This window comes from Sciurus vulgaris (assembly GCF_902686455.1).
Source record: "Sciurus vulgaris genome assembly, chromosome: 4".
In the NCBI taxonomy this organism is placed as follows: Eukaryota; Metazoa; Chordata; class Mammalia; order Rodentia; family Sciuridae; genus Sciurus; species Sciurus vulgaris.
Window position 1 is genome coordinate 158,273,114 of NC_136464.1, and position 25,734 is coordinate 158,298,847.

Consider the following 25,734-nt stretch of genomic DNA (forward strand, 5'->3'; position numbering starts at 1 on the left):
TTGCATGCTCTACCATGAGACACATCCGCAGCCCTTCAATGTATTCTTAACAGAAGGGAACCAAATTTGGACCTTGCGAGTCTTTGTTTACAACAAATATAAAGTAAGTCTTCCTTTCTCCCGGTCACTACTTTTAACTTATGCCACCATTAATTCATGCTGAAGTTCACAGAAATAGCTAACATGGTTAAGTACCTCCGAAATGTCAAAGTGAAAGTCCAGGGTTTTTCCAGGTAGTTCCTTAGAAGCACTAGTCCATACTCGATGTATTTCAATCTTTGAGAGGTCACTGTGCTGGTAGGAAGGCAACACCAGGCTGGCTGATCGAGAAACAACCAACTTCAAGATATTCAAAGCCTCTCTCCAGTGAATGGTCTGCAAGAAATAAAACATTCATGGGTTAAAAACAACTTCATTTTGGAAGGCTAACTGCTGCTGAAATTGACTGACTTAAAACATGCAGGGAATTCTGGGATAAGTAAAAGGCAAATAATATAAGTAGACCACTATATCTAAAATGAGCTACATTTAGGAAATATGCAAATAAAAAAAAACTCATTTTGTCTGTATTCAAATGAATAAATAGTTAAAAATTACAAGTACCAATTTTGCCAAGGAGATACCTCCTTAATTAAAAAAAAAAAAAAAGCCCCCAATGCTAAAATGTTATGCTGACCATTCACTCTTTCTCAGAGTTCTCCCCACCTCCAGGTTCCAGTTTGCAGTTTTCCTTGATCCTTCGACTTCTTTGGGTCTTCCTGCTCCATTTTCTTCCTGGGCCTCTTGATCTCTTTACTCCTCACTTCATATCTTTTTTATTACCTAATGCAGGATTCTGGAAGCTCTTCTGAACTCTTCTACCTTTCCCTTTGACATTTCTTTCTCTGTCTATTCCTGTTTAAATCAGCAGAATTCTCCATGGTCCTGCCCAGACTATTTCAGTGGCCCCTTAACTGGCCTCAGATCCAGCTACTCTGATCTTTCTAGAACTCTTCAAAGCAGGCCATCTCTCTGCCTCCATGCTTCAATGGCTCCCTCTGGTGGACAGGGTGGTGCTCACACTCTAAGCATGGCCTGCAGAGCTCATTCCTGGCAGGCTACCCTGGAGTTCCCTAAGCCAGGCAAGGTCTCTTTGGCCTCTGTGCCTTTCTGCATGCTATCCCCTCATCCTGGGATGCTTTTCCTTTCCTTAATGTCTATCAACTTCCTGCTGTTCTTTAAGACTCAGTTTGTTTTATCATCTTTGTTTTCTTGACAACCCCCAGTCAAACTAGACTTGTGGGTATTTCTCCCACGAAAATAGTGAACATAGGTAAAGCAACTTGATAGCAGTTGTAATTATTTTTATAATAATAAAATAAAACACATCTTCCTTAAAATCTGCACAAAGGAAATCATGGATTAAATATGAAATTAGCTATTATTCAATATAAGAAATTAAGTACCAGAGAGAGCCCACAAGTCCAGGACAGAGTGAGCATCCAAATATGACAAGGAAATGGGCCACATGATTAACAGAAAAATGTAGCTGACCCAGCCTCCACCCCGTCTCCTGTAAGTGCTGACACAGTTATTGAACGAATGCCTTCCTGGTGGCCAACTATCATTGGCACTTGAAAAATGAAGGAAGGGAGGAAAAAACAACTTGGAAATCACTTTTAACATTAAGTAATTCCAGTAAGTAATGTCATTGGGGAAGATGGAAAGGGATGTCTAAAATTTACACTATCTGACTGTCAATAAGATCTGTGGTTGTGTTTCAGATAAACTTCCAGGCTCTAGAAAATGGTTCTTCCCTGCTTGCACTTTTGAGATCTACTTATGTTTTACTTTTCTTTTATTAATCTCCCCCACTTCCCCCATCCAGCCCCGGAGTCTCAGGATATGGCTTTAAAAGAAACATTCTGTAGGTATTTATTGACGTTCACCAAGTGTCCTGCTGTGCAGGTTGCCCAGGACAATGAAACAAAAGCAATGACTTTGGAGCCAGATTCAAATACCAGCTCCGCCCTCTACTGAGATCTTGGGATCAGTCTCTTGTTGATTTTTGTTTGTACTAAATCTTTAAAGACTGTGTATGACGGAAATATTAAAATGACACAGAAACAGAGACTAGCATAATGAACCTCCTGCATTCTGCATTAGGTGTTCACATTGTCATTTCACTTAACCCCCCAACAAACAACTTGCACATTGATGCAAGTTTCCTAACCTTAGTTCCCTCTAAAGTGGTGATTTTAACTGCTGAGGAACTTTTCACATGTTGAAGCACCTGGTCTGGAACCTGACACACAGCACAGATACAAGTTCCTTGTCCCTCCTCCTTCTTTGAAATGAGATACCAGAAATAAGATCTGCCCCTGCCCTCCCAGCCAGGTCTGTGCTTTTAATATTCAGCCTACAAGCCCCAGTAGGCAGAATTGTGTCCTCTGAAGGTCAGGAATGTGCCAGGGCCTCGTTCTGTCTGTCTTCTCAGAATGCCACTCAGGTGCCATAACCACCAGGCTCGACTGCCCTTGGTCACGGATATCAAGGAATAATCTGGTGTCCAAAGTCTTTGTACCCCAGGACGAGTTACAGACAAGTCTCAGTCTTTTTGGGATTGACTCTGCTGATAAGTAAAGTTATACAAATACTCACTTGCACATATTTTTCAATGGTCTTAAGAACTTCCACATTAAACTGCTTGACAGGAACAACAGAAAGGTCCATGTAGCTGAGCAGACTATAGATCACCTGGAGGAGGGGCTGTTGCATACTGGGGAGACCTTTCTCCAGCAACTGTGGGAGGTAAAGTGTAGGTGGAGTCAGCTCTACACAGGACTTTCCCATAGAAGCACCCACGTTTTCCCAGACCTTAACTATTGCATATTTCCTTAGGAAGGGAAATAAAAATCCTAAATTCCTGAGGAAATAGACACTATTGAAGACACTGTGGGGAGGTCCAAGGACATTATAAAATGTACACAATGAAATATAAGAAAATAAACCTCAAAACAAAAACATCAAACAACACTAATCATCAACAATTACAAATTAAAATATAATACTTCAGTTATGAAATTGGCAAATATTAGAAACCAGTGGTAATATTTAGTATTGGTAAGGAGAAAAGAAATGAGGTATTCTTATACATCAGCAGAAATGTTAATTGGATAATTTGATTTTTGAGATCATGAGTAATAAAGAGGTCCATATTTTTGGAGTAATATTTATAGCCTTAGGAACATTTCTTTCCAAAACTGGAGATAAACACTTATGATTTATGTATGAGATTTGGTTAAGAAAAGCATATGCAAAACCAGAAAGCACTATAAGGAATTTAAATATTGAACACTAGGGAAATGGTTAATGGTAAATTACAATGTGAAATATTATGTAGTTAATAAAATGGCTTTTTAAAGATAGTAAAGCATATTAGATGATAATAAATAGAAGATAAAGCATACGCAGTTGTCCTACAGAACCAGCCTAGGTGTCCATAAATGGATGAATGGCTTAAAAAAATATGGTCTATATACACAGTGGAATTTTACTCATCCATATAGAAGAATGAAATTATGTCATTCGCAGGAAGATGGATGAAACTAGAGACAATTATGTTAAGTGCAATAAGCCAAAGTCAGAAGGTCAAGGTCATGTTTTCTCTCACATGTGGAAGCTAGAGAGGAAAAAGGAAAAGACAGGTGGAGGCAGATCACAAAGGGAGATCAGTAAGAAGAGAGCAAAGGGACTGGGGCAGAGAGGAGGGGAAGGAAAGGGGAAATATTGGGGAACGACAGTGGTCAAATTATATTGTGTGAATGTACAAATAATAACAGTGAATCCTACCAATACGCACAACTGTAGCACACCAGGGAAAACCATGGACAAGGGCTTACACGATTATCTACGTGACAGTTGGTACCAAAATGGAAGTGGATATGTGTGCTGTACAGAAGTAGTGTTTCTCTCTAATAATGCAATTTTGGGTGACACTTTTTCTTTATTTTTAAAAAAATGTTCTGTACCTTCCAAATTTTATATTATAAACTGTCGTTTATAATCAGGAAAAAAAGCTAATGATATTGTCCCAAAGAAAAACAGAATAGTGAGAAAATATTTATGTTAGGCATCATGATAAAAGTTTGTTTTTAAAATAAAGAATTGATAAAAATGATCCAAACAAATCTTGAAATTCCACATCAAAAGTGGTCAAAGGAAATAACAAAACAGCTCACACATGAGGAAGTAAACAATTACGTAAATCTATTGTGTGGAAAATTGAATATCTTCACCAGAAAGGAAACACATAAGGAAAATAATCTGACGGTATTTATAAAAGGCATTAAACAGAAAAAATGAATAAATGCAGTGACAAAATTTGGTTGGACTAGAGAAAAACAAAATATATTTATACATGGTAGTATTGTAAATTAGGAAAAGTCTCTGTGGAGACCAGTTTCTAAGTAACTAAGAGCTAAGTAAACACAACCACTTAGTCGTGTCTTGTAAGTGAGTAGTTATATTTCAGGAAAAGGGATCACTCAATATTTTTAGATAATATCAATGATCATTTGATAAAATATCGAATATTTTAAAAAATTATTTTTAGTTGTCAATGGATCTTTTATTTTATTCATTTATTTATATGTGGTGCTGAGAATTGAACCCAGGGCCCCACACATGCCAGGCACGTACTCTACCACTGAGCCACAACCCCAGCTCCTCAAATATCACTTGATAAAAGGTCTGTGTACATAGCAGGACCATTTCTAATAGAATGAATCATGAACACATGCAACAAAAGGAAGATGGTTAAAGTTTTACATTAACCTGATAGAATTCCAGGGTTATTCAAAACAGCACCCTACGAGTTAGGTCAACACCTGGAGATACATACAGATCAGCACAGGTAAACAGAGCAGGTGCAATGCAAGTACTGACCACTGCCACATGGTTGTATGTATGTGTGTGGCCGAGACCTGAAAAAACAGGTAGCTGAAACAGAAGTTAATATGGATTATATATGATGGGAAGTTGGGTAATAAAATTTTTTGGTGATAATTTTGTGATAAGGGCAGAAAAGACCAAATTAGGTGATTTTTTGGGGGTGGTGAAGTATACATAGCATGACCATTTTAGCCATTTTTAAGTGTACAATTCGGGCAATTCACATTGCTGTGCCTCCATCACTCTGCACTGAAATTCTGAACCAATAAAACAACTGTCTCCTACTGACTGCCCCCAGTTCCTGCTCCTTTCCATTTGCCTAATCTATCATAGTTGTTCTTTTGTGTCTGCTTATTTCACTTAGCATTATGTACTCAAGGCTCATCTGTGGTATAGCATGTGTCAGAATTTCTTCCCTTTTTAACATTTTGTTTTTTAGTTATAGATTATTTATTTTCATGTGGTGCTGAGGACTGAACCCAGTGCCTCATGCGTGCTACAGGAGCACCCTACCACTGAGCCACAACCCCAGCCCCAAAATGTCTTCCTTTTTAAGGGCTATACATGTGTCCCATAACCCATTTACATTTTTGAAACTCTCATGGTTAGTGTTCCCAACAAATATTGCCTCCTTGCTGCTCCCTCACACTACACCTTCTTTTAAAACAGGGATCATTATCTGCCTTTGTGAGCAATGTGTTTGTGTCAGTTCTCCCAGTACTTATTGTGTGCTGAGGTACATGTTCTGCTTACAGGGACAGGTGTGATCAGGTGATTGTCAAAAGTACCAAAGCGGCACTGTGAGAGGGCCTTCAAATACTAGGTATGCAGGTGGGGAAAGAGTAAATGAATCCAGGGCTGCTGATGAACTGAATGCAGTCCGCAGATTGCTGATCCACATTGTCAGGCAAAATCCTGCAGGGTCCGGTATAAATGTAATGGGGTGTGTACCCTCTGCTAGATAGATACTGTCAATCTTATAGAGCCTTTGAGGAAATGGTTCACTTTTTAACTCATCTGAAACCTGGATGGGTGACATACCCAAAAGAAAAGTTAGGATAGGTTGCCCTTATTTCTTTGGGTAAGGACTTATGAGCTTGCATATTAAATTTGTTGGGATTATAGTACTGCCTGTGAAATGCTATGTATTTCTAGCATCAACAGACACAGAAAATCAGAGTTTGGGTCTGTAATGAACGTGTTAGAAACACATTCCAGTTTGATTTTTAAAAAAAGTCATGATAAACTTTTTACTTTAGGATGTATGTTTTGTTAGTTAGTTCAGAGCAAACAACCATTAAACACATCAAGCTACATAGTAACTCCTTAAATAAGATTTGGACACTCAGAATAATTAGGATAAAATTTTCTCATCTCTGTCATGCTGACAGGTACTAACAGAGTAAATAGGAGTTTAAGCTTTGGAAGCAGCTAGATCTGGATTCAAAGACGACTCTGCCACCTTAACCTGGTAAAGCCTCAGATTCTTTACTATAGTAATACCTACATCACTGGTTTGTTGTGAGGATTTGAGATGATTTCATTAGCACCTATGATAATATATAATAGATACTCAATAAACAGAAGTTGAGGGTGTATTATCAGTTCCATATAAGTATTTTAACCAGAGAAACTATAATGGATGGTATCCTTAGTTTAAAAGCTTACCTCTGCCAGGTATGTGACCATGTTCAAGGTAATGTCAGCATATGCTTCATGAAGATATCGACAGACCACATTGACCCACGTGGCACAGTCCCTTGTATAGCTGTGTGTTTTATAAAGAGTCATAACATGTGCAAGATTTGAAAGTTTAGGGTTTTTCTCTTCCAAACAAACCTTTAAAGATAAGAAAAGCAATTAAGGATAAAATATTCCAGGGAAAGGAAGAAATGTTAGCAATTTTGCTGTAAGTTCTGATAGTCTGGAAGGAAGATTGACATAACTTTCTGTAGCTATAGCAGTGCTTAGCTTAGTAATTAACTAATATAATTTTCAAAAGTTCTTTCCACTTTTTTTTATTAATAATGAAAGAAGACAGTATGCATTAGCCACCCAGATTTCAGAAAAATCACTGGCTTCACTGGGCCCAGTCATTTCTGACTGACGTGCAGGACTATATAGACTTGCCTGAATGTGGAACATAAATTCATACCTGAGCAATCCTTTCGGCTATATCTTTACAGAACTGATTGGGATTTTCAAAATGCTGAATCAGCTGGGGCAGGAGACACAAGACATTCAGTGGAAACCCTGGATTAGAGAAGATACAATGGAGATAGCTAAATATGGAACATTTTAACTGGTGACAGGGGGCAGGTACATTACAGGTTTTATTCTGTAGCGATACAAAAGCAGTCTTTGGAAGCAGCTTAAATATGATCTAACACAAAAATCCATGAAAAACATACAACTACAATGGCAAGAGTTACAAAGGAGGCAACAAAGTAGACTTGCAATTTTAACATAAAGTGGTCATCTTGCTATGGATTCTTTGTAAATAAAAGGAGAGGCACAGACTTAATTGGCAGAGACTGAACTGAGCTGAAACACTAGTTGGAAATTTTTATCAAAATGCATTTTAAAAAGAGTTGGTATGAAAGGACATAGGTCAACCAATTTAAGTCTTAGTCACATAATTATAAAGACTTTTTTTTGGGTACTGGGAAATGAACCCAGGGGTGCTTTACCAATGAGCCACATCCCCAGTCATTTTATTTTTTCATTTTGAGATGGTCTTGCTTAGTAGTATAGGGCCTAACTAAGCTGCTGAGGCTGGCTTTGAATTTGTGATTCTTCTGTCTCAGCCTCCTGTTGCTGGGATCATAGGTATGCGCCACCCAGCTGGGCTGTAAAGAATTTTTAAAACAATGAGGACGGCCTAGTACCTCTGAGTTAAAGTCTAGTTCATGAAATGAATTCTGGGCTATTTGCTATGGTATTAAAAATCTGGCGTGTTGATTTGGTTTAATTCAAAACAATAAGGAATCAATAAAATTTTAAAGAGGAAAAGAAAAACAATAAATAAATAAAAGATTTGGGAGTTGAGAAAAAATGGGAAAAACGGTCTATTCAAGAGCAAAGGAATACTCCATGTATGTATAATATGTCCAAATATATGCTGTTGTCATGTATATCTAAAAAGAACAGTAAAATTAAATAAATAAAAGAAAAAAAAAGAGCATCTATATACATTAAACAAAACCTTCACAATTTCAAGAAGCAAACAGATTATAACACAATAATGCTGGGTGACTTTAACACAACTCTCTCACCACTTTATTAGTAAACAAAAACTAAAGAAAGAACATATAGAACTAAAACATACAATTAATGATTTAGACAACAGATATATAGAATATTTCATTCATGACTGAATATACTTTCTTCTCAGCAGCACATGGATCCTTCTCTAAAACAGACCATATTGTAGGTCACAAAGCAACTCTGAGCAAATATAAAGAAATAGATATAATACCTTGTATTTTTCAGATCATAATTGAATGAAATGAGAAATCAATGATAAAAATAGAAGCTGCAATAACACCTGGAGACAAAATAATACACTACTGAATGACCAATGGATAGCTAAAGAAACCAGAGATGAAATTAAAAAATACTTAGAGATAAATGAGAATAGCAACACAATATACCAAAATCTCTGGGACTCTATGAAAGCAGTTTTAAGAGGAAAATTCATTATACCATCCCTTTAATTTATTACCTTGAAATATCTTCTCTGATATAAAGATAGACTTATATTATGTGGGTGTTTTCATTTTATAACAGTGCTGGTCATTGAACTTGGGTCTCACACATGCTACATAAGTGTTCTACCATATCCCCAAACCCATTAAATAGAATTTTAAGAGAAAAAAACAAACTATTTCTAAAGAATCTTAGCAAAACTCTTAAAAGCAGTAAATCCATATCATCTTATTCCACTAAAGTTAAATACCACCATGAACATTGTAAGCGTGAGTGAGTTGGCTTTACCAATAGCTTGGGATGAATCCACCATGGATACTCTGGACACCGGGGTCAGCAAGCTGAAAAGGTGCAGGGTCAGGTCTGTCGTGGTGAGGGATGTGAATCCCTTCAGCAGCAGCTGCTGCAACCCTGAGAAGTCAGCCCACTTGAGCTGGGCCTGGAGTTTCTCAAGTTTTTCTCGGTTCTCAGCTTTATCAAGTGGCATGTGTGCTAGTAGTCGATTCAACAGCCTTAAGGCCATTAAGTACTCAAACTCAAAGTCAGACTCCATCAAGGCCACTGTGACCCAGAAAATGGTGGCCAACAGATTGGTGGGATGGTTTATGTGGGATGGGTCTGTAAGACTGTCCTTCAAAGAGGAAGAGCTTCTGGCTTTTGAGGAAAGACCCTGTTGGGTACAAGCCTGAATTCTGTCCAGGGTGGCACTTCGAGGTGGGTCAGAGGATCGGTCAACAACACCAAACTTTTTGGGCACAGAGAAGCTTCTTTGATGCCGACTCCGTTCTGCAGTTGTGGTGTTGCCACTGGCAGCTCCTGGGTTCACATTGAGTTGCCCGGTGCTCTTTCTGCTTGCTGTTAGTTTAGTGCTGGAGCTTAAATCTGGTGATGAAGAGCTGGGTATAAAAATAAATAAGCTGAATGAGTGCCCACGAGCTTCACTAAAAAGCCAGTCCATTCGTGTCCACTAGGAAACACTAAAGGAGGGGACATATTTTTTGGAAACAAATGCTATTTGTTTCCTTATTAATTTCTTTTTCCTTAAACTTAAAGCTATGAAAAACAAACCTTGAGAAGTACAACCTTTACTGACTCAATGTCAAGAAAGATGAGCTCAATTATTCAACATGGGCTCATGAATATTTCAAATGGGTCATTAAATATTGGCAATAACAAAAAACCAAAAAGATAGAAAGGGATTTCTTTAAGTCAACATTTATTCCAGTTTTTATAGGAATAGTTCAGCTGACCTTTGTACATGTTCATTTAAAAATACTGTTTAGTTTTTGTTTCTGTTTACCGATATAGTAAGTAGGATAATTATTGCATAAAACTTGAAAAAGTACATAATTTCATGCTGGGCTTGGTGGCACATGTCCATAATCCCAGCGATTTGGGAGGCTGAGGTAGGAGGATCACAAGTTTCAGGTCACCCTTAGCAACATACTGAGACCCTTAGTAACTTAGTGAGGCCCTCTCTCAAAATAAAAAAATAAAATAAAATAACAGGACTGGGGATGTAGCTCAGTTGTAAAGCACCCTTGGATTCAATCCCCAGTATTTGCCCTTCTTCCACCAGGAAAAAGAAAAAAAAAGAAAAAGAAAAAAAAAAAAAAAAAAAAAAAACAAAAACTCAAGGACATGAAAAAGTGAAAAATCATTAATGTTTGCATGATTTAGTGATTATATTTGGTGTCTATGTTCTGACATTTTAAAGTATTTGTATAATGTGTATATATGTATGTTGTAACTTCCTTTTTTTTAACTTAAGGAAATACCATACATACTTTTCAGGTCACAAATAGACTTCAAAAGTGAGGTTTGTTCTTTGTACTCTGCCTTAAGTCCAGGATCTCCCAAATAGTCAGTGCAGTAAATTGAATTACAAAATGTCAGTAAACTGATTCTCACCGAGATAAAACAGTTAAGAGATCACTGTTCTTCAAGCAGTCAGATAAGTTATCCACAGCAGCCTCCAAGGTCAGAAGGGCTTCCATTACATAACCCTGCCAAACATGCAAAGATAACATTTTGTGCTGCTTACAGTCACTGATAACCTTCTGAAGATAAATTTAATTAATTCAAACTGTATTCCAATAATAGCAATAGATCTGAAAGCTAGATAATCATGGTTGCTTTAATTCACAAAATACAAAAACAAATTTTGAAGCCCCTTAGGAAATTCAGATTGTCTTAAGAGTTAGCTGATAATAAGGATTTATTTCTGTAGGTCTGACAGCTTCAACAGGGTCTGAAATCCAATGGTGGGCAGGAGTGGTGGGGACAGGGGTGGGAGTAGGATAGGGAATGGGGCAAGAATGGCTGCCTGCTGAGGAACAGAGGGGGCAACTGACAGTGTCTGCTACATAGAGATGAGGTATAAGAAGAAGTGTGCCTAAGAAGAGGCCTGCCTCAGAGGCATTTTATCAGCACTTTCGATGGCCAGAGGAGGAGAGAAAGGTAGACTAGAGGTTTGTGCAGGCTTCCTGAGACACAGGAACATGTCAATGGGAAAAAGGGCTTGGCTCAAGCCACAGGGCTTATAATGCCCTTGGCTTTCAAACCATTCAGCTCCCTAGTCTCTGGTCTCCTACAGTAGGGTCTTCCTGAAGCAGCTAGTCCATTCCATGTCCAGCTCTTCCAGTCTACAGAAGGCTGACCATTCAGGGAAGGGTAGAACTTTGCAGAGATACAATGGAGATGCTTGCCCTGGGTGCAGTGATTGTAAACTGCATCCTTGGTGGGTGGTAAAACACCCCCCCCCCCAAAAATACAAAATAACCTATGTTTTACCTACCAAACCAAACCAAAACAAAACAAATAAACAAACAACAGAAAAGAAGTTACCACCAACAGATTTTTTGAGCCATTTGTTTTATAAACAGAATAGTATTCATTGAATTGCTAGAACAATGCTCCTTGAAGTGAATTTTGGAAATACAAAGGCCAACTTTTAATTTTTTTAAAAAATAAATTGTTCAAAGGGATGAATTAATTGGTGAGAGAGAAGGCTCAAAGGAAGTTGTTAATTTCTCTCATTTGAATTGAAAGAGCCCAGCCTTCAGGAGCTCAGTGGTCTTCCCTTCCATACCTGTATCTCATCTCCATGTTCTCCGATCACCTCCACCAGCCGAGACAGGAGGTCAGACAAGGCATGCGCCGACAGGGGTTGCTTGAGGGCCCGGAATATCTGGAAGGACCGGCCGGCATAGTGCCTTGAAGAGCTTGCGAGGGCTGTCTGCAGGGCCACTTCACTCAAGTGTTGTTCCAGATGAAAACCTAGTGCCAGAGAACGAGTTAGCCTCGGCGCTGCAACAAGGGCACCAAAGTCACCTGTGGGTGTAGAACAGGCTAGCAGCCCAGAGCTACCCCATGGTGGTCCTTATGTTAAAAGCAACCATTTTAGACTGGTTGCGCGCAGTCCCAGCTATTTGAGAGGTGGAGGTAGGAGTGTTGTTTGAGCCCAGGTGTTCAAGGCTGGCCTGGGTAATATATCAAGATCCATCGCAAAATGAATGAATGAAACATTTTAAAATAAAGACAAATTTTGTATGAATCTTGTTAAAGCATAGTGTAGTTTTAAAAAAGGCAGAAGCTCTGGAGCAAAATGGTCCTGGTTTTGAATTAGAAACTTTATGTAACTCTGGGAAAGAAATGTGGTTGTTTAAGAGCCCATTTCCTATCCTTCAATCTTGTGAATGATAACATCTACCTCAGGACTGTTGTGAAATTAAACCACTTCTGAAGTGGCCTACTTCAGTATCTGACACATAACAGTACTCACAACTATATTATAGTTCATTACTCTCCACATAACAACAATGACATTAGCCACTAACACAGACTGCTATGTGCACAACAAATTAATAGTCCATTCTATTTTTGTCCGTATATTCTTACTTCTTTTTACATAGGATACTTTTACTCCTTTTTTTTATTCATAAGAGAGTTTGTTGGAAACATATTTTCAGAGTAGAGTAAAAGCTCCTAGTGGATCAATTCTAAACACAGCTAAATCCTGTGTCAAATCCTTGCTTATAAATATTCAGATATTGCAATGTAGACTACTGCAAAGAAGGCTAGCCACGATTTAAACTTCCACCTAAGTGTTTGTTTTTCTAATAATATATATGAAATCTCAGTCATCAGAAAACCATTTGATCAGGTGGAAATGAAAATGCACAATAAAGCTCATGAAAGAATTCTATGTCATTAAATTGTGCACTTGCCTGCTCCTCTCTGCAGGCAGAGAGCAGACAAGAATCAGAACACCCCAAGAAATGGTGATGTTAGCTGTCCCCATGACCTGGAGGGCTCATTTGGTTGACACATTTGGTTGTGAAGCACCTGGTGAAAGGTCACCTGCCCAACACTGATATTGACCTGTTACGTGATCCAGGAATAACCTTCAATGTGTTAAGGCTCTGAGCTCTGTGGCCTATTTGTTATATGCTACCCTAATACAAGTGCTTTCAGGAACATACTGTGTGTGTGTGTGTGTGTGTGTGTGTGTGTGTGTATGTGTGTGAGTGGGCCGGGGGATAGGCTGAAAGCTGGGGTGCATGGGGGAAAGAGTGAGTAAAAACAGCTTGATCAAAATGCAAAAAAGTTAGACTTTAAAGTGTCCTCTGAGAGTTCACTATAAGGCATTCATATTTTTTTCATTTTTATTATCTTCATACAAAGTTTTTTGAAAAATGAATGATCCAAATATGCATAGTAGATTTCTTCCTTTGGACTTTGATTATTAAGTGACTTTTGAGGTCTTAACTTTTCAAACAAATCCCAAAAGGAAATCTCAAAGCAAGAAATGGCAATCTTAGCCAGGCATGGTGTCTCACACCTATAATTCCAACTACCTGGAGGGGCTGAGGCAGGAGATTGTTAAGTTTGGGGCTAGCTTGGACAACTTAGTGATAACCTGTCTAAAAAAAAATGCTGGGGGATGCAGCTCAGTCGTAGAGTGCTTGTCTAGCAGGCGTGACGTCCTGGGTGGAATCCCACAGAGAGAGAGAGAGAGAGAGAGAGAGAGAGAGAGAGAAAGCAAAAGGCCATCCTATTCCTGAAATGACTTTACCATTTCAGTTTATCAGTATTTTTTGTTCTTTTAGTAGGACTCCTCTGATACTGAAAAGAGATGTGGGTAATCAGGAGTGCTTCAGACTGTGAAACGTTAATTTTTAGAACAGCTGGGAAAGTCAGTGAGCCAGATTTAATACTGCCAGCAGACTGGTGTGAGAAAAAAGGTAGAGACAGCTTCTGTGTCACAATGAGGAACCAAATTCAATTTCTGTACACAAATCAGCCAGGCCATGTTATATCTGAAAGGAATTCAGCTGTGGGCAAACACATAAATATGGTGGTGCTACCAAAGTTTAAATTAGAACCATTCTGTTCAGAATATTGAAAGGTCATTTGTACAGGAATTGTTAGCAAACCCTTAAAGACAAAAGCATTTTATCACAAATTCTTTCTGTGTGCTTGGGATTTTAACAAGGACCTTATACATGCTAGGCAAGAGCTTACCACTGAGCTATATCCCAGACTCAAATTCTCCCCCCCCCCTTTTAAACCAGTTTGACCATTTCAATCAGTCATTTAATTAAAGTGGTTGATGATTTTTAATAGTTGAGACTGATGATGGTCAATAAATGAGATTTATGCCTCATGATTTTTCTAGACAACACTACGGTGACAGTTTAATTCTAGTAAGGTAAGAAATGTAGAATAAGCAAGATCGGGAGGTTATTTGACAGAGCATGGTGCAAGTGCAGATGGCAAGAACCATCATTCAGTTAGGCTGCACCTGCAAGAAGCTTCGAAACTCTCCTTGAATGCACGGGGTGAGTGTTAGGACCACATCTTAAGGCATGTCGTCATCATGAAGTGAGTTCCATTACGGAAAAGTGCTGAAAGGGGGTCTGGGCAAGGAGGATGAAGTACCTGATTTGGAATCTTTGAATACGGATACAACGTGACGTAAGAAATTGGTGAGCTGTTCGGCACTCTTTGAATTTTGATTTTTGGGTGTGATGTCTTCATGGCACCAAAGTGGACCGAATGCCCTTGAACAAAACACACAAGATATCAAAAATATAATTTTCACTTTGCATTTTAAAAAAGTATACATGAAGCTCTGACTCCAAAGACGCACTATGCTTCTGAAAACTTCATAATTTGGGGGTACATTTCAAGTTTGGGGAGACAAACTTTTCGACGTTTTAAATTAAATTTATTCATAAAATGAAACTCTCTTCTTTTGCTATAATGGTGCAGGCATATTACAAGTGCTATTATTGATATATTGAATAAATTAATATGAAATACTAAATAAAATGTAGATTTAGACAGACTCGGTATTCACATCATAGCCTTTGCAGAGATGAGGAGTTCATGAAGACCACATCAAGTTGCCAGGACATAGCTTTCATTATCTACTTGGTTTTCAACAGTAAGAATCAATAGAGCCACGTGAGAGAACTTCTCAACATGCGGTATTGTCAGATGGTAAGTGGTGACAACACCTGTTCTCTCTATGGATCGTCCAGGTCTCTGAAGCACCCTGCATGTAGGGCCCTTTCCTAAGCATCCTGCACATTATATCCCACATTAAGCTGAGAGCCATGCAGAAGAACCTGAATTACTGAGGAAAGAAAATGCTGTTTGCATTGTTCGCATTAACTGATGAAAGAAGGAAAACTCATGTGAGATGCTGTATAACATGGATACAAACTAGATTTCCAGGACTTAACTCACTGTGAAAGGAGAGTGCGCCTCCAGGTCACAGGTGCATGCCTTTATACAAACACTGGACCTCAGGCTGCTAGAAATTCTGAAGTCTTACAAGTGAAAGGGTTAATTAGAAGAGCCAGAAGACCTGAAAAAACAGGACCACTTATAGTTTTCCTTGATTTGGCTTTATGATTAGTTTGAGTCCTTTCCCATCCTGCTTCCTAGTTTCTTATTTCTGACTCCCAATTACAAATGACTCTTTGGACCAGATAAGCAGACAGTGATTCCCTCAGCAGCTGCTTCTGGGTCATTTGTGGCTAATATCATTGGTTTCCAGAGTGAAGATCTTTGCCAAGTCTTAGAACTCCCAGATCCTGGCAGCCCTGATACGTGACTAAAGTCAAGCCTGCAGCTACCATCTCCGGCCTCCTCTGCTACACCATGGTTCTAAACTGGAAATCTCCCTGCCCATCAATCATCAGATCAGTGGGATCAGGGACAACCTCTACCAGTGTTTGCCTTTTACAGAGACTCTGGCAGAAGCAAATTGGAAGAGAAAATAGGACTTTGTTAGAACTCCAGGATCACATTTCCATCTGTGTGGTTTAAAGGGCTGACACTTTTTCAAATGGTTGACCTGAAAATAGCAGCATGACTCCTGACCCCCCACTACCTGGTCGTCAGGAACTCAATGAGCTTGTTTGCCTTCTCATCTGCGTCAGCAGCTGTGTCCGCATCTTCTACCTCTTGTGTCATCTGTGGGAGGTTCCCACTGCTGCCTCCCAGGCTGATGCTGGAGGAAGTAGAACTGGAGCTCAGGCCCGAGTCTGGCACCGGGGAGGACTGGTCCTCTCGCAAGAAGTCAAAGCCACCTGGAGGGAGAAAAAGTTTAAGGAGGGATATGTTAGGCAGGGTGTTGCCAGCATGCTTAATGAGGACTGGGGGTGAACACAAACACGTGTGACGTTATTTAAATTTAGGGGAGAGAACACTTGATTCGGGCTAGCCTATGATTAAACAACGGTGATCGGTTTTCTTTGCATATGCGATCAGTTGTACTGTTGTGTAAAGGAGTGTACACTTGGGAATAGGGGTGATCTGCCATTTTCCACTCTGGTGTGTTTCATGCATATAGAGGCCAGGCCAAGGAACAGTTCAACTATAACAATGGGTCAACTAAGAAAGGTACTATCAGCACATTATTCTGCTATTAAGACTAATTAAACATGCAAAGTGATGCCCTTTTTGAAGATAATGGTCACTTTCACTAATGAACAAGTTATATTTAATATTTTTAAGTAAATGTGCCTAGATTTTTGAATATTGTATGTGTATTTATTTTGGTGCTGAGGACTGAACCAAGGACCTCACAAATGTTAAGTGCTAGAGCTGAAGAAATAGTCGTTCTGGAGAGCGCTCGCCTAGCATGCGCAAGAACTATGGTTCGAATCCCCGGCCCTTCAGGTGGGGGAAAAAAGAACAACAAATGTTAAGTGCATGCTCTACCACGGAGCTACTACCTCCAGTCACCTATGAATCTCTTTAATAAACTATATTCATGGTATTCAAAGAAATGTGATATAAGTGAATAGTATGTTCTTTTCACTATGTATTTGGTTAACACTTATACCTCTCTGGCTGTGTGGGTTTGGAAAAAAAGAAAGTACACATGGCAACCAATCCCCTGTCCTCTTTTAATAATTATAAAAAGTACATAGTCTGATTGTGTCTGATGAGTATGCTGAATTAGAACGAGCAGTACTGGTTTGGAATAGCATCTCTGCAGCATACCCTAAGAGTTTACGTAATCCTCTGTACTTTAGTTTTCTATTATAACAAGGTGAGGACAATATTACCCAGTGTTTAGTGTGGATTTGACAGCAGCTATGGTTGAAACTAGATGCTCAATAACGATTCATAAAAAGAGGACATTTCTCACACTGTGTACACCCATTCCTATGTGTGACAGAGCCAATCATTTTGGTTATCAGTTATTTGTCTTGCCTATGGATACCGTGTGCATTTTGTTTTTGGTAAATCCCTAAATCATTTTATAGCACATCACTGATACAATGAATGCAAAACTGACGTACTCAGAGATATGCGACTTCAGAGACTACAATTTTCTCAGCCTAAGTCTACATGGACTTAGTCTTCATGGACTACATCTTTATCCACAAAAGTCTGAACAAGTAGAACTCTTCAGATTCTTTTAATGAAGTATCTGTCATAAAGAATTCTGTGTCTCTCAGAGATTGATAGTATGTTTTCAATTAAGTGTGACTTGGCTCAAAATAAAGAGCTTAAACTAAGGCCCACGGGGGCTTTATACCTCAGAATTAATGATGACCTCGTATTTGTTTTCCTAAAAAATGTTAACCTCTATTAGAAGACAAGACAGTGCTGAATACAAGAGGTGAAATAAAAGTACATCCTATTCAAGGTAATGAAGAAGGAACCTGGTGAAGGGAGATGCCACAGCATGCCTGGTGCCAATGTAGTGTATAAAGTAGCATCTGAACTCTGTCGGTAATATTCCTCATTATTTTAAGATATTTCAAACATTACTGTTCTAAATGAAGATCACTCCCCAACCCTTTTGGGAAAGTTTTCATGACTAGCTTCAACCATTGACCTTCATGGTGAAAATCCTTCTATGGCTTGACAGGGCAGGGTGATTTCTTAGACTTTCTGTTTCCATCCTATGAAGAAATTTTTGGTTTCAAAACAGCAATAGTTTTTATAGACTCCTATTAAATTGTGCCTTCTAGAAAACAGTTATTCAGTAAAATGGAAATTCCTTCAGGAGAACAACTTACACACTTGGGACCTGGCCATGACCTATTTGCCGGCAGACTAACCTATCTGCAGTGTTCTTGATGGATGTTTTTCACCCTGAATCTTTAAATTCAATGCAGCAATAGGAACACATTCAATAAGAGCAGCAATCTTAACAAGGAAAAATAAAGTTAAAAAACATTTAATAATGAGGAAGGTTTCTGAAAGGCAAGTTCACATTAAGTGAAACGGTGCACATTTATTGGACTTTTATCACTTAGAAAGTTGGAAGTAATAGCACAAGAGAAGCAAACTTGGGCTCCACTGACACCCTCCACTATCTTCCCATCTGTGACTGTCTCAGGATGCCGGCTGCTCCTCCTCCTTACCTGTATAGAGATACTCCGGTTGGTAAGCTGGCTGGACGGTTAGTGTCTTAGCTTCACCCATCTCACGGGTCTGCAGGAGCACAGAAGCAATGGCATGAAAATTGCTGTTGCAGGAGAGGGCAATCAAGAGGTGAAGAAGCAATTTTTTGCTGTGTTCAAAGACTTCAGGTCGGTAATGGTCCAAACCTGTAACAAAATGGTGGACTCGCTTAGTATAAACAAATGGTAAGCTCCTTTAGATTCCAGGGGTGGTGAGGATTATGACACCTGGGAAGGACACATCAAAAGAATGTTTAGTTTGCTTTATTATTTTTTGGGTTGCCAACCTAAAGAAGTGGGGTTTAAGAAAAATAAACTGCTTTATTCTTAAATAAAATATATTCCCATGAAGTGCTGATAAGATGAACTTTTCTTGACCTCTTTGTAGTTTTAGCACCTGATATGGTTTGCATTCCTCCTTGCCGAGATATTCTCTTCCTTGGATCTATGTTATGGAAGGATCCTACTTTTACTTGTTTAACTCATCTTGTGGATGGCTCCTCTTCCCATTTTGCTCTACTACTTGAGTACCTGAAGCTCAGTGCTTGGCTTGCTGTGGTCTATACTGTCTCTCCCTTCGCACTGACCTTCTCTCATTGCTTTAAATTTACTTAGACAAACTCCCTCAAAAAAGCCCAAATTATTTTGGAAATCATTATAGATGTAGCCTTAGTGAGATGCCATTATATTTAGATTGGAGAATTAGAACAATTTCAAACAATGAGTAATAACTGAATAGATGTCACAAAAGGGCAATGAAAAATGGAAGAAACTAGATCTTTCAAAAGTAGGTCATGCTGATGTCAACATGGAAGGAAATCTCTGTGGATTACCTCACATGTTTTTGACCCTGGTGGTTAGAATTCCCTTTAGATCCAGTCTTACCTAAGAAGACAGCATGGAGTAATAGTGGTAGATGGAGAGCCCAGTCTTCTCTTACACTGTGATCCACCACCATCTCAGTCATAAAAATCACAGCAATATTGCACCTAACCAACAAAATGATGAGATTAATGCAACTTCTGAGGAGGGCGGAAATACATCATTAGATCACAATTCGATGCAACTGTTACGGTTTACCTGACTGAAGAGAAACAGAGTTTAACTTTTGACATAGCACAGAGCCCCACGATGAGAAGAAACATCAGTTGTTAGTTACGAAATGGAAATTCTACTAGTAGCAAGGTAATAAAAACTGAGGGATGAAGAAATATTGAAGAGAAGACCCTTTATTCAAGTTGCACACAGTCAAAAGTGCATCACAGGATGCACACACATGTTGAAATCACATTGAAAGAAAGCCCAAAGGGCTGCAAGGCAGCTTTGCCCCTTGGTTGATATTTGACTAAGCTGATGGGGGCCAGCAGACAAGTCAAGCATGGTCCCTCCAACTTGCAAAGGTGGGACCTGGAAGAGGTTTCCCTCTTCTTGTAGGTAGAGAAGTCCAGTCAAAGCCAAGCTGCTGTCTCTCGCCTCCTGTGCACTGTGCTCACCTGTGCAGTGGCCCCCGTGGAGTGATGGTCTCTGGGAGATAGTCAACCAGGGGGGCCCAGCAGCCTCCAGTACACGGCATCGGTAAGGGCTGCGGCTGTTTGGTCTCCGTAATGGTCAACAACCAGCCCGTGTAGGGAGAGATGGGATCATCTTTAGGGCGAGAAAGACAAATGAACTTTATTTTCCACGAGATGTTTTATTTTTTTCTCCTTATTTTTTTAGAAAGAATCTTACAAATACATGCTTGTAAAAATAACTTTCTAATTACTCAATTTGGTGAGTATGAATTACATGATCAAATGGGTTAGAATTACTTGATTGGGTAATTACTTGATTAGTTATTACTTGATAACTACACTCATTCATTTTAGGGCAAAGAAAAAAACACAGATAAAAATAAAAATGTGAAATCATGTTAATTTCCATGACTATGAAAATTTCCTTTTCCTCCATTTTCCCCATCTCAGTGAAATGCACTTCCATGTTTCCAGTTTGGTCAGGACAACAGCCTTACAGTCATCCCTGGCTGCCTCTCACATCCCGCATTCAGCTCACAATCATGGTGATGACCACGGTAATCATAAGGACAACAACAATACTCGCCACTAACACAGACTGCTGAGCACACAACAAATTAATAGTCCAATGATATTATTGTCCCCATTTTACGGAGGGAAAACTGAGGACAATCATTATCAATAAGTTCAGTGCTCTGCCTTCAAAAACGTGTCCAGCGTCCTCCTATCACTGTTCCTCACCCCTCACTGAGTCCAGCCCCTCCTCTCTCACAGCGGCTCTCCACGTCTCCCTGCTCCCATTCTTGTCCCTCTGCACGCTGTCCCTCAGAGCAGCCACAGTGATCCTTTCATAGCCCCTCTGGTCGCAGCTCTTACCCTGCTTGACACTCGCTAGTGGCTCCCCTAGTACACTCAGCATGAAAGCAGAATCCACACCACTGCCTTTAAGGCCTTACAAGTTGTCCCCTTGTTCTTCTCCCTGGGCTGATCTCCTGCCACTGTCCCTCGGCCCATTGCACCCCAGTCATCTCGGCTTCCCCCGCATCTGAGAGAAGCCCGGCCTCAAGACTCTTCCTTTGCCAGACAGCCGGCTGGCTCAGTGCTTGACTCCAGCTTATCACAGAGGGCCTCCCTGACAGCTTCCTACCCTCACTGCTTCTGTTTCCTCCCTGGGGCTGGATCCCCCATTTACCAGCACTGACCGCCTCTGCTGACTCCCATGTACGCTCCAGGAGAGCGGGGACCCTCTGTGCCTTGCTCCTTGTTATTTCCCTTATTCCTACAGCATGTCTGGCATGTACTCAGGGATCTGAAAATATATGCTGAATGAATGAATGACCTTCATCAATGATATCTTTCAGGTAAGCACAGAAACAAACGTCATGGAGGTATTTTTTATTATTTTCTCAGAATAGGCTCTTGGTATTCAAGACCCCCCACTGGGGTGGGGGGCACACAATACCAGCCCAGGAATATGACTTCAGCAATTTGGCTCAACGACAAGACACTCTGAGCAATGTGTCGTTAGGCAAGTTCATCATTACACAATCCTAGATGGTATAGTCTACTACACACTGAGGCTATATGATACAGCCATCATTGAGTATGTGGTCTGTCACTGATCAAAATTATGTGGTGCCTGAAATTGTGTGGTCCGTCATTATGAGGTGCACAACTGTGGTTGACTCAATGCTGATGGTCTAGAGTAGGATAGTGGCTTAACAGGTAGCAGACATGGTGGAGGGGATCCTTCCTATTGTGACAACTGAGACTCCCAACAAGAACAGGCACTACAATCAAGAATACCCTACTTCTTCAGGATGTGAGCCAAGGGAATTTTGTGGGGAAGGTCAGGAAGTAATTGCTAGCTCTTTCCGACACACCCATGAAAGAGCATCTGGGACTTTAGAATGCTGTGCCGTGAAATTTTGGACACAAAAATTTTGGTCTACAAAATATATGAGGCAGGAGCAGTAGTAACTTACCTCAGTTGTAACTCTCAGTATATCATCTACTGAGTATCTCACTTTCAGTAAATTAACTTCCTGAATGACTGTCCAGGATAAGTAAGTTACAAAATGCACTTCTATGTGAGTGGATATTCTTTAATAAAACTCGAAAGAAGAGCATAAAAAGGAGAGTACTGAAGGGTTAAACTTGTGAGACTGCTGTTAGAAAGGATATACTATGCTTAGTTTCCAGATGTCCTTAGATATATAGCCAATCAGCAAAAATGTGCTGGATTACAGTGGCTTAAAATTGGTTTTCTGCAGTTAGATCTAAACCATAATCACTTACCTGATACCCAGTTTAATTATTTATACCCTTATTAAAAAAACCCAGATTCACTAGTATATAAACTTGAAAGTAACCCAGATATTTAGAAATATTCTAGAAAAATATTATGTAATAATGATAGAAATCACTTTTGTAGTTCTAGGTCTACCTCAGTTTTCCTGTTCCTTTTACCCAAGGGGGTACAGATTTTGTTTTTTAATATAAAGCACCTTTTGGAAAAACCCAGATTATGAAACAGAGGGCCACTCTGTCTCCCTTAACCCCTTCTTGAGCCGTCCTACCTCTGCTGATTCTTGGAGAATTCAGGGAGGCAGGCGCTAACACTTAATGTACCAGACACCTGGCCATCAGTTTTGGGATTAAGTCTACCAACCTTTCTCTACCTTGTGGCATGTTCTATGTACGAAATTATGTAGCTGAAGTCAAAATATATCAATGAGGTCCCAGTTACCAAGGTCCCTGAGTGTATTTGTGGCCTACTAGACACACTGCCTTCCTATAAACCAACAGAGTAGAGTACTGTTGCGTGAACACTCTGGGGAGGGATCTTAATATACACTTTCTGGGCTTCCTGTGATGAATATCTGTCTGGGTAGCTTGATTTCATTTTCTCTTATAATAAATAAGAGAACATATAAGCTCTCAGTACCCAAACTTCATGCCCAAAACTGGTCAATAACATGAATCCACGTAAATGATACTTTGACACACAATTGAATTCAAATTCTGTACCCAAATTATTTCACCATTAAAATGTTATTCAAATCTTTAGTAAAAGGCAAAAGATTTACATGATCTGAAGAGCTGGTGGGAATGCAAATTGGTGCGACCATTATGGAAAGTGGTATGAAGATTCCTCAGAAAACTTGGAATGGACCCACCATTTGACCCAGCTATCCCACTCCTGGGTTTATACCCAAAGGACTTAAAATCAGCACACTACAGTGATGCGGGCCACATCAATGTTCTATAGCTGCTCAAATTCACAATAGCTAAGCTGTGGAACCAACCTAGGTGCCCTTCAACAGATGAATGGATAAAAAAAATGTGGTATATAAACATAATGGAATATTATTCAGCTTTAAAAAAGAATGAAATTATGGCATTTGCTGGTAAATGGATGGAGCTGGAGAATCTCATGCTAATTGAAATAAGCCAATCCCAAAGAACCAAAGGCCAAATGTTTTCTCTGATATGTGGATGCTAATTCACAGTAAGGGGGGTGACTAGGGAAGAATAGAGTTAATTTAGATTAGGTAAAGGGGAGTAAAGGGAGGGGAGGGGCTATGGGTATAGAAAGGGTAGTAGAATGAATCTGACATTATTTGAATCTTACATTATTACCCTATGTACATACATGACTACATGACTGGTGTGATTCTACATCATGTCCAACCAGAAGAATGAGAAATTACACTCCATATATGTATGATGTGTCAAAATACATCCTACCATCGTGTATAACTAATTAGAGCAAATTTAAAAATACAAAAAAAATCAACTAAATAAAAAATTTTGTTTTTACACACACAAAAGAAAAAGAGAAACGTTTTCATGTTGATAAAATTAGTTTGTGAACATTGCTAGGTGAAATAGAAGCCATATGATAGTATTTGATTTCTTTTATGCCCTATCTGAATTCAGTTTTTGCATAAATACTTCCATTATTTATTTTTGGTTTGCCCCTAAAGTCAGTGTCTGAGTTATATGTATAAAATGACATATTATCCTATTTTATTACAATGAACTCTCAGAAATCCTCTATTTTAATGAACATAAACAATTTGAAGTTTTAATACCAGAGGACTCTAAAGCTATAATTTCAAAATGATTGTTATTTATTATAGTATTTCTACCAAAGTCTACGTATTCACCCAAACATAGAGATACACTTCAAAGAAGTCAAATGACCAAAGTATAGCATGTTTCCTCATGTAAAACCCACTATCACAGAGTGGTAGGTCTAGTTATATCATGCCTGTCAAATTATGGAGGAGTTGGCTTTAGACTCCTAATCTCTTCATGATGCAATTTTCTGTCCTCAGATTTTGAGTTGGTGAATATTGCCACAGTAAACCAGACTTCCCTGAACCCACGACTTTATTTCTCTATAACTACCTTCCCCTCATCTGTAAAATCTGGTCCTGTATAGAATTAATGTCAGTGGCCTACAGTCCCAGATCCAACTGCTCAGTGTTTGATGGTGCAGTCGCCTGATGGGACACAGTAAAGAAGAAAAATATAAAAAGCTTTATTTTACCACTTATTGATAGTTCTAGTTAAAGGATTTTATAGTGGCACAGCTGAAACTTAGTCTAAATGAGACCAATCACACTGCGTTAGGAAGTAAAGCAAGGGCAGTCGACTGTACATTACCCACAGAAACAAAGCAATTCAAGGAACAACTACAAAACCCCTATACACTGACAATGAACCCTACTCATGAAATATCACCATACTTCTGATTTCTACTCAAATAGAAAAATAAATTCCACAGATAGTGCACTGATTTCCCTAGTATACCAAGTGACACTGGGAATGTTTCTTGGTTCCAATATTTCTGTAACTCATGACCAACTTATACTCTACACCTGGCCTGTATCAACACAAGCTCTCTAGGTCTTACAAATAAAATCAATGAATGCAATGACATTTCTGGTTTAGCCAATTGCCCAAGGTACAAGGAAAGTCTCCCAGCTCAGCAAGGTTTACACTTGGTGATTGAGGCCATGCCAGTGGAGAATTCCATGTGAAAACAGATCCCATCCTGCAGGAGCACACTCCCACATCTTAAAGGTTAAATCTAGTCCCAAGATAGATTGAAAAGCTGCACTGCAAAAATCATCTTCTAAAGGGACAATTTCTTACTGCCCTTTCCCCGACTCTGGGTCATCAATAATAAAAAATGCCAAGAATATAAAAATATGAGATTGGGTAACAATTTGAAATTTTACAATTTTGATTTCTCCACTGTTTGGCTTGGGGTTCATTTGTATTTGTACATTTAAGATGTGAACTATGGTCATCTGCATAATTAGAGTAAATGATGAATTAATATTCTGGGCCCTCTTAGGGTCAGGAATAATCAAAATGTTCATTACACATTCCGTCTGAAGCCCACAGCCTGGTGGTACTTACTTTTATCTTCATCATACGATCCCCCGGAGCTATTGCTGTATCTTGACTCTAGGCGGGTGTGGGCTCTGATGACATTACTAAACCTTCAAATACAAGAACAATTGTTAAGAAACAGTGACATGGGTGTGCATGTGCTGTTGCTCACAGCAGATATGATTATTTAGTGGTTGATTCTTTTGCAGCTGATTCTGATGATGATGCTCTTCTTA

At 39.3% G+C, this 25,734-nt stretch overlaps 1 protein-coding gene across 1 annotated transcript in view; it reads right to left on the reverse strand.

The window, feature by feature from the left end:
• FRY (FRY microtubule binding protein) overlaps positions 1 to 25,734 on the reverse strand; it is a 274,897-nt gene that overhangs the window by 42,875 nt on the left and 206,288 nt on the right. Inside the window, 13 exon segments of the mRNA XM_079137248.1 lie at positions 196 to 375; positions 2,641 to 2,781; positions 6,601 to 6,771; positions 7,088 to 7,185; positions 8,929 to 9,536; positions 10,552 to 10,646; positions 11,732 to 11,919; positions 14,584 to 14,705; positions 16,046 to 16,244; positions 18,540 to 18,725; positions 19,464 to 19,567; positions 20,072 to 20,222; positions 25,526 to 25,608. Of these exon segments, the coding sequence (XP_078993374.1) occupies positions 196 to 375; positions 2,641 to 2,781; positions 6,601 to 6,771; positions 7,088 to 7,185; positions 8,929 to 9,536; positions 10,552 to 10,646; positions 11,732 to 11,919; positions 14,584 to 14,705; positions 16,046 to 16,244; positions 18,540 to 18,725; positions 19,464 to 19,567; positions 20,072 to 20,222; positions 25,526 to 25,608 (2,326 nt within the window).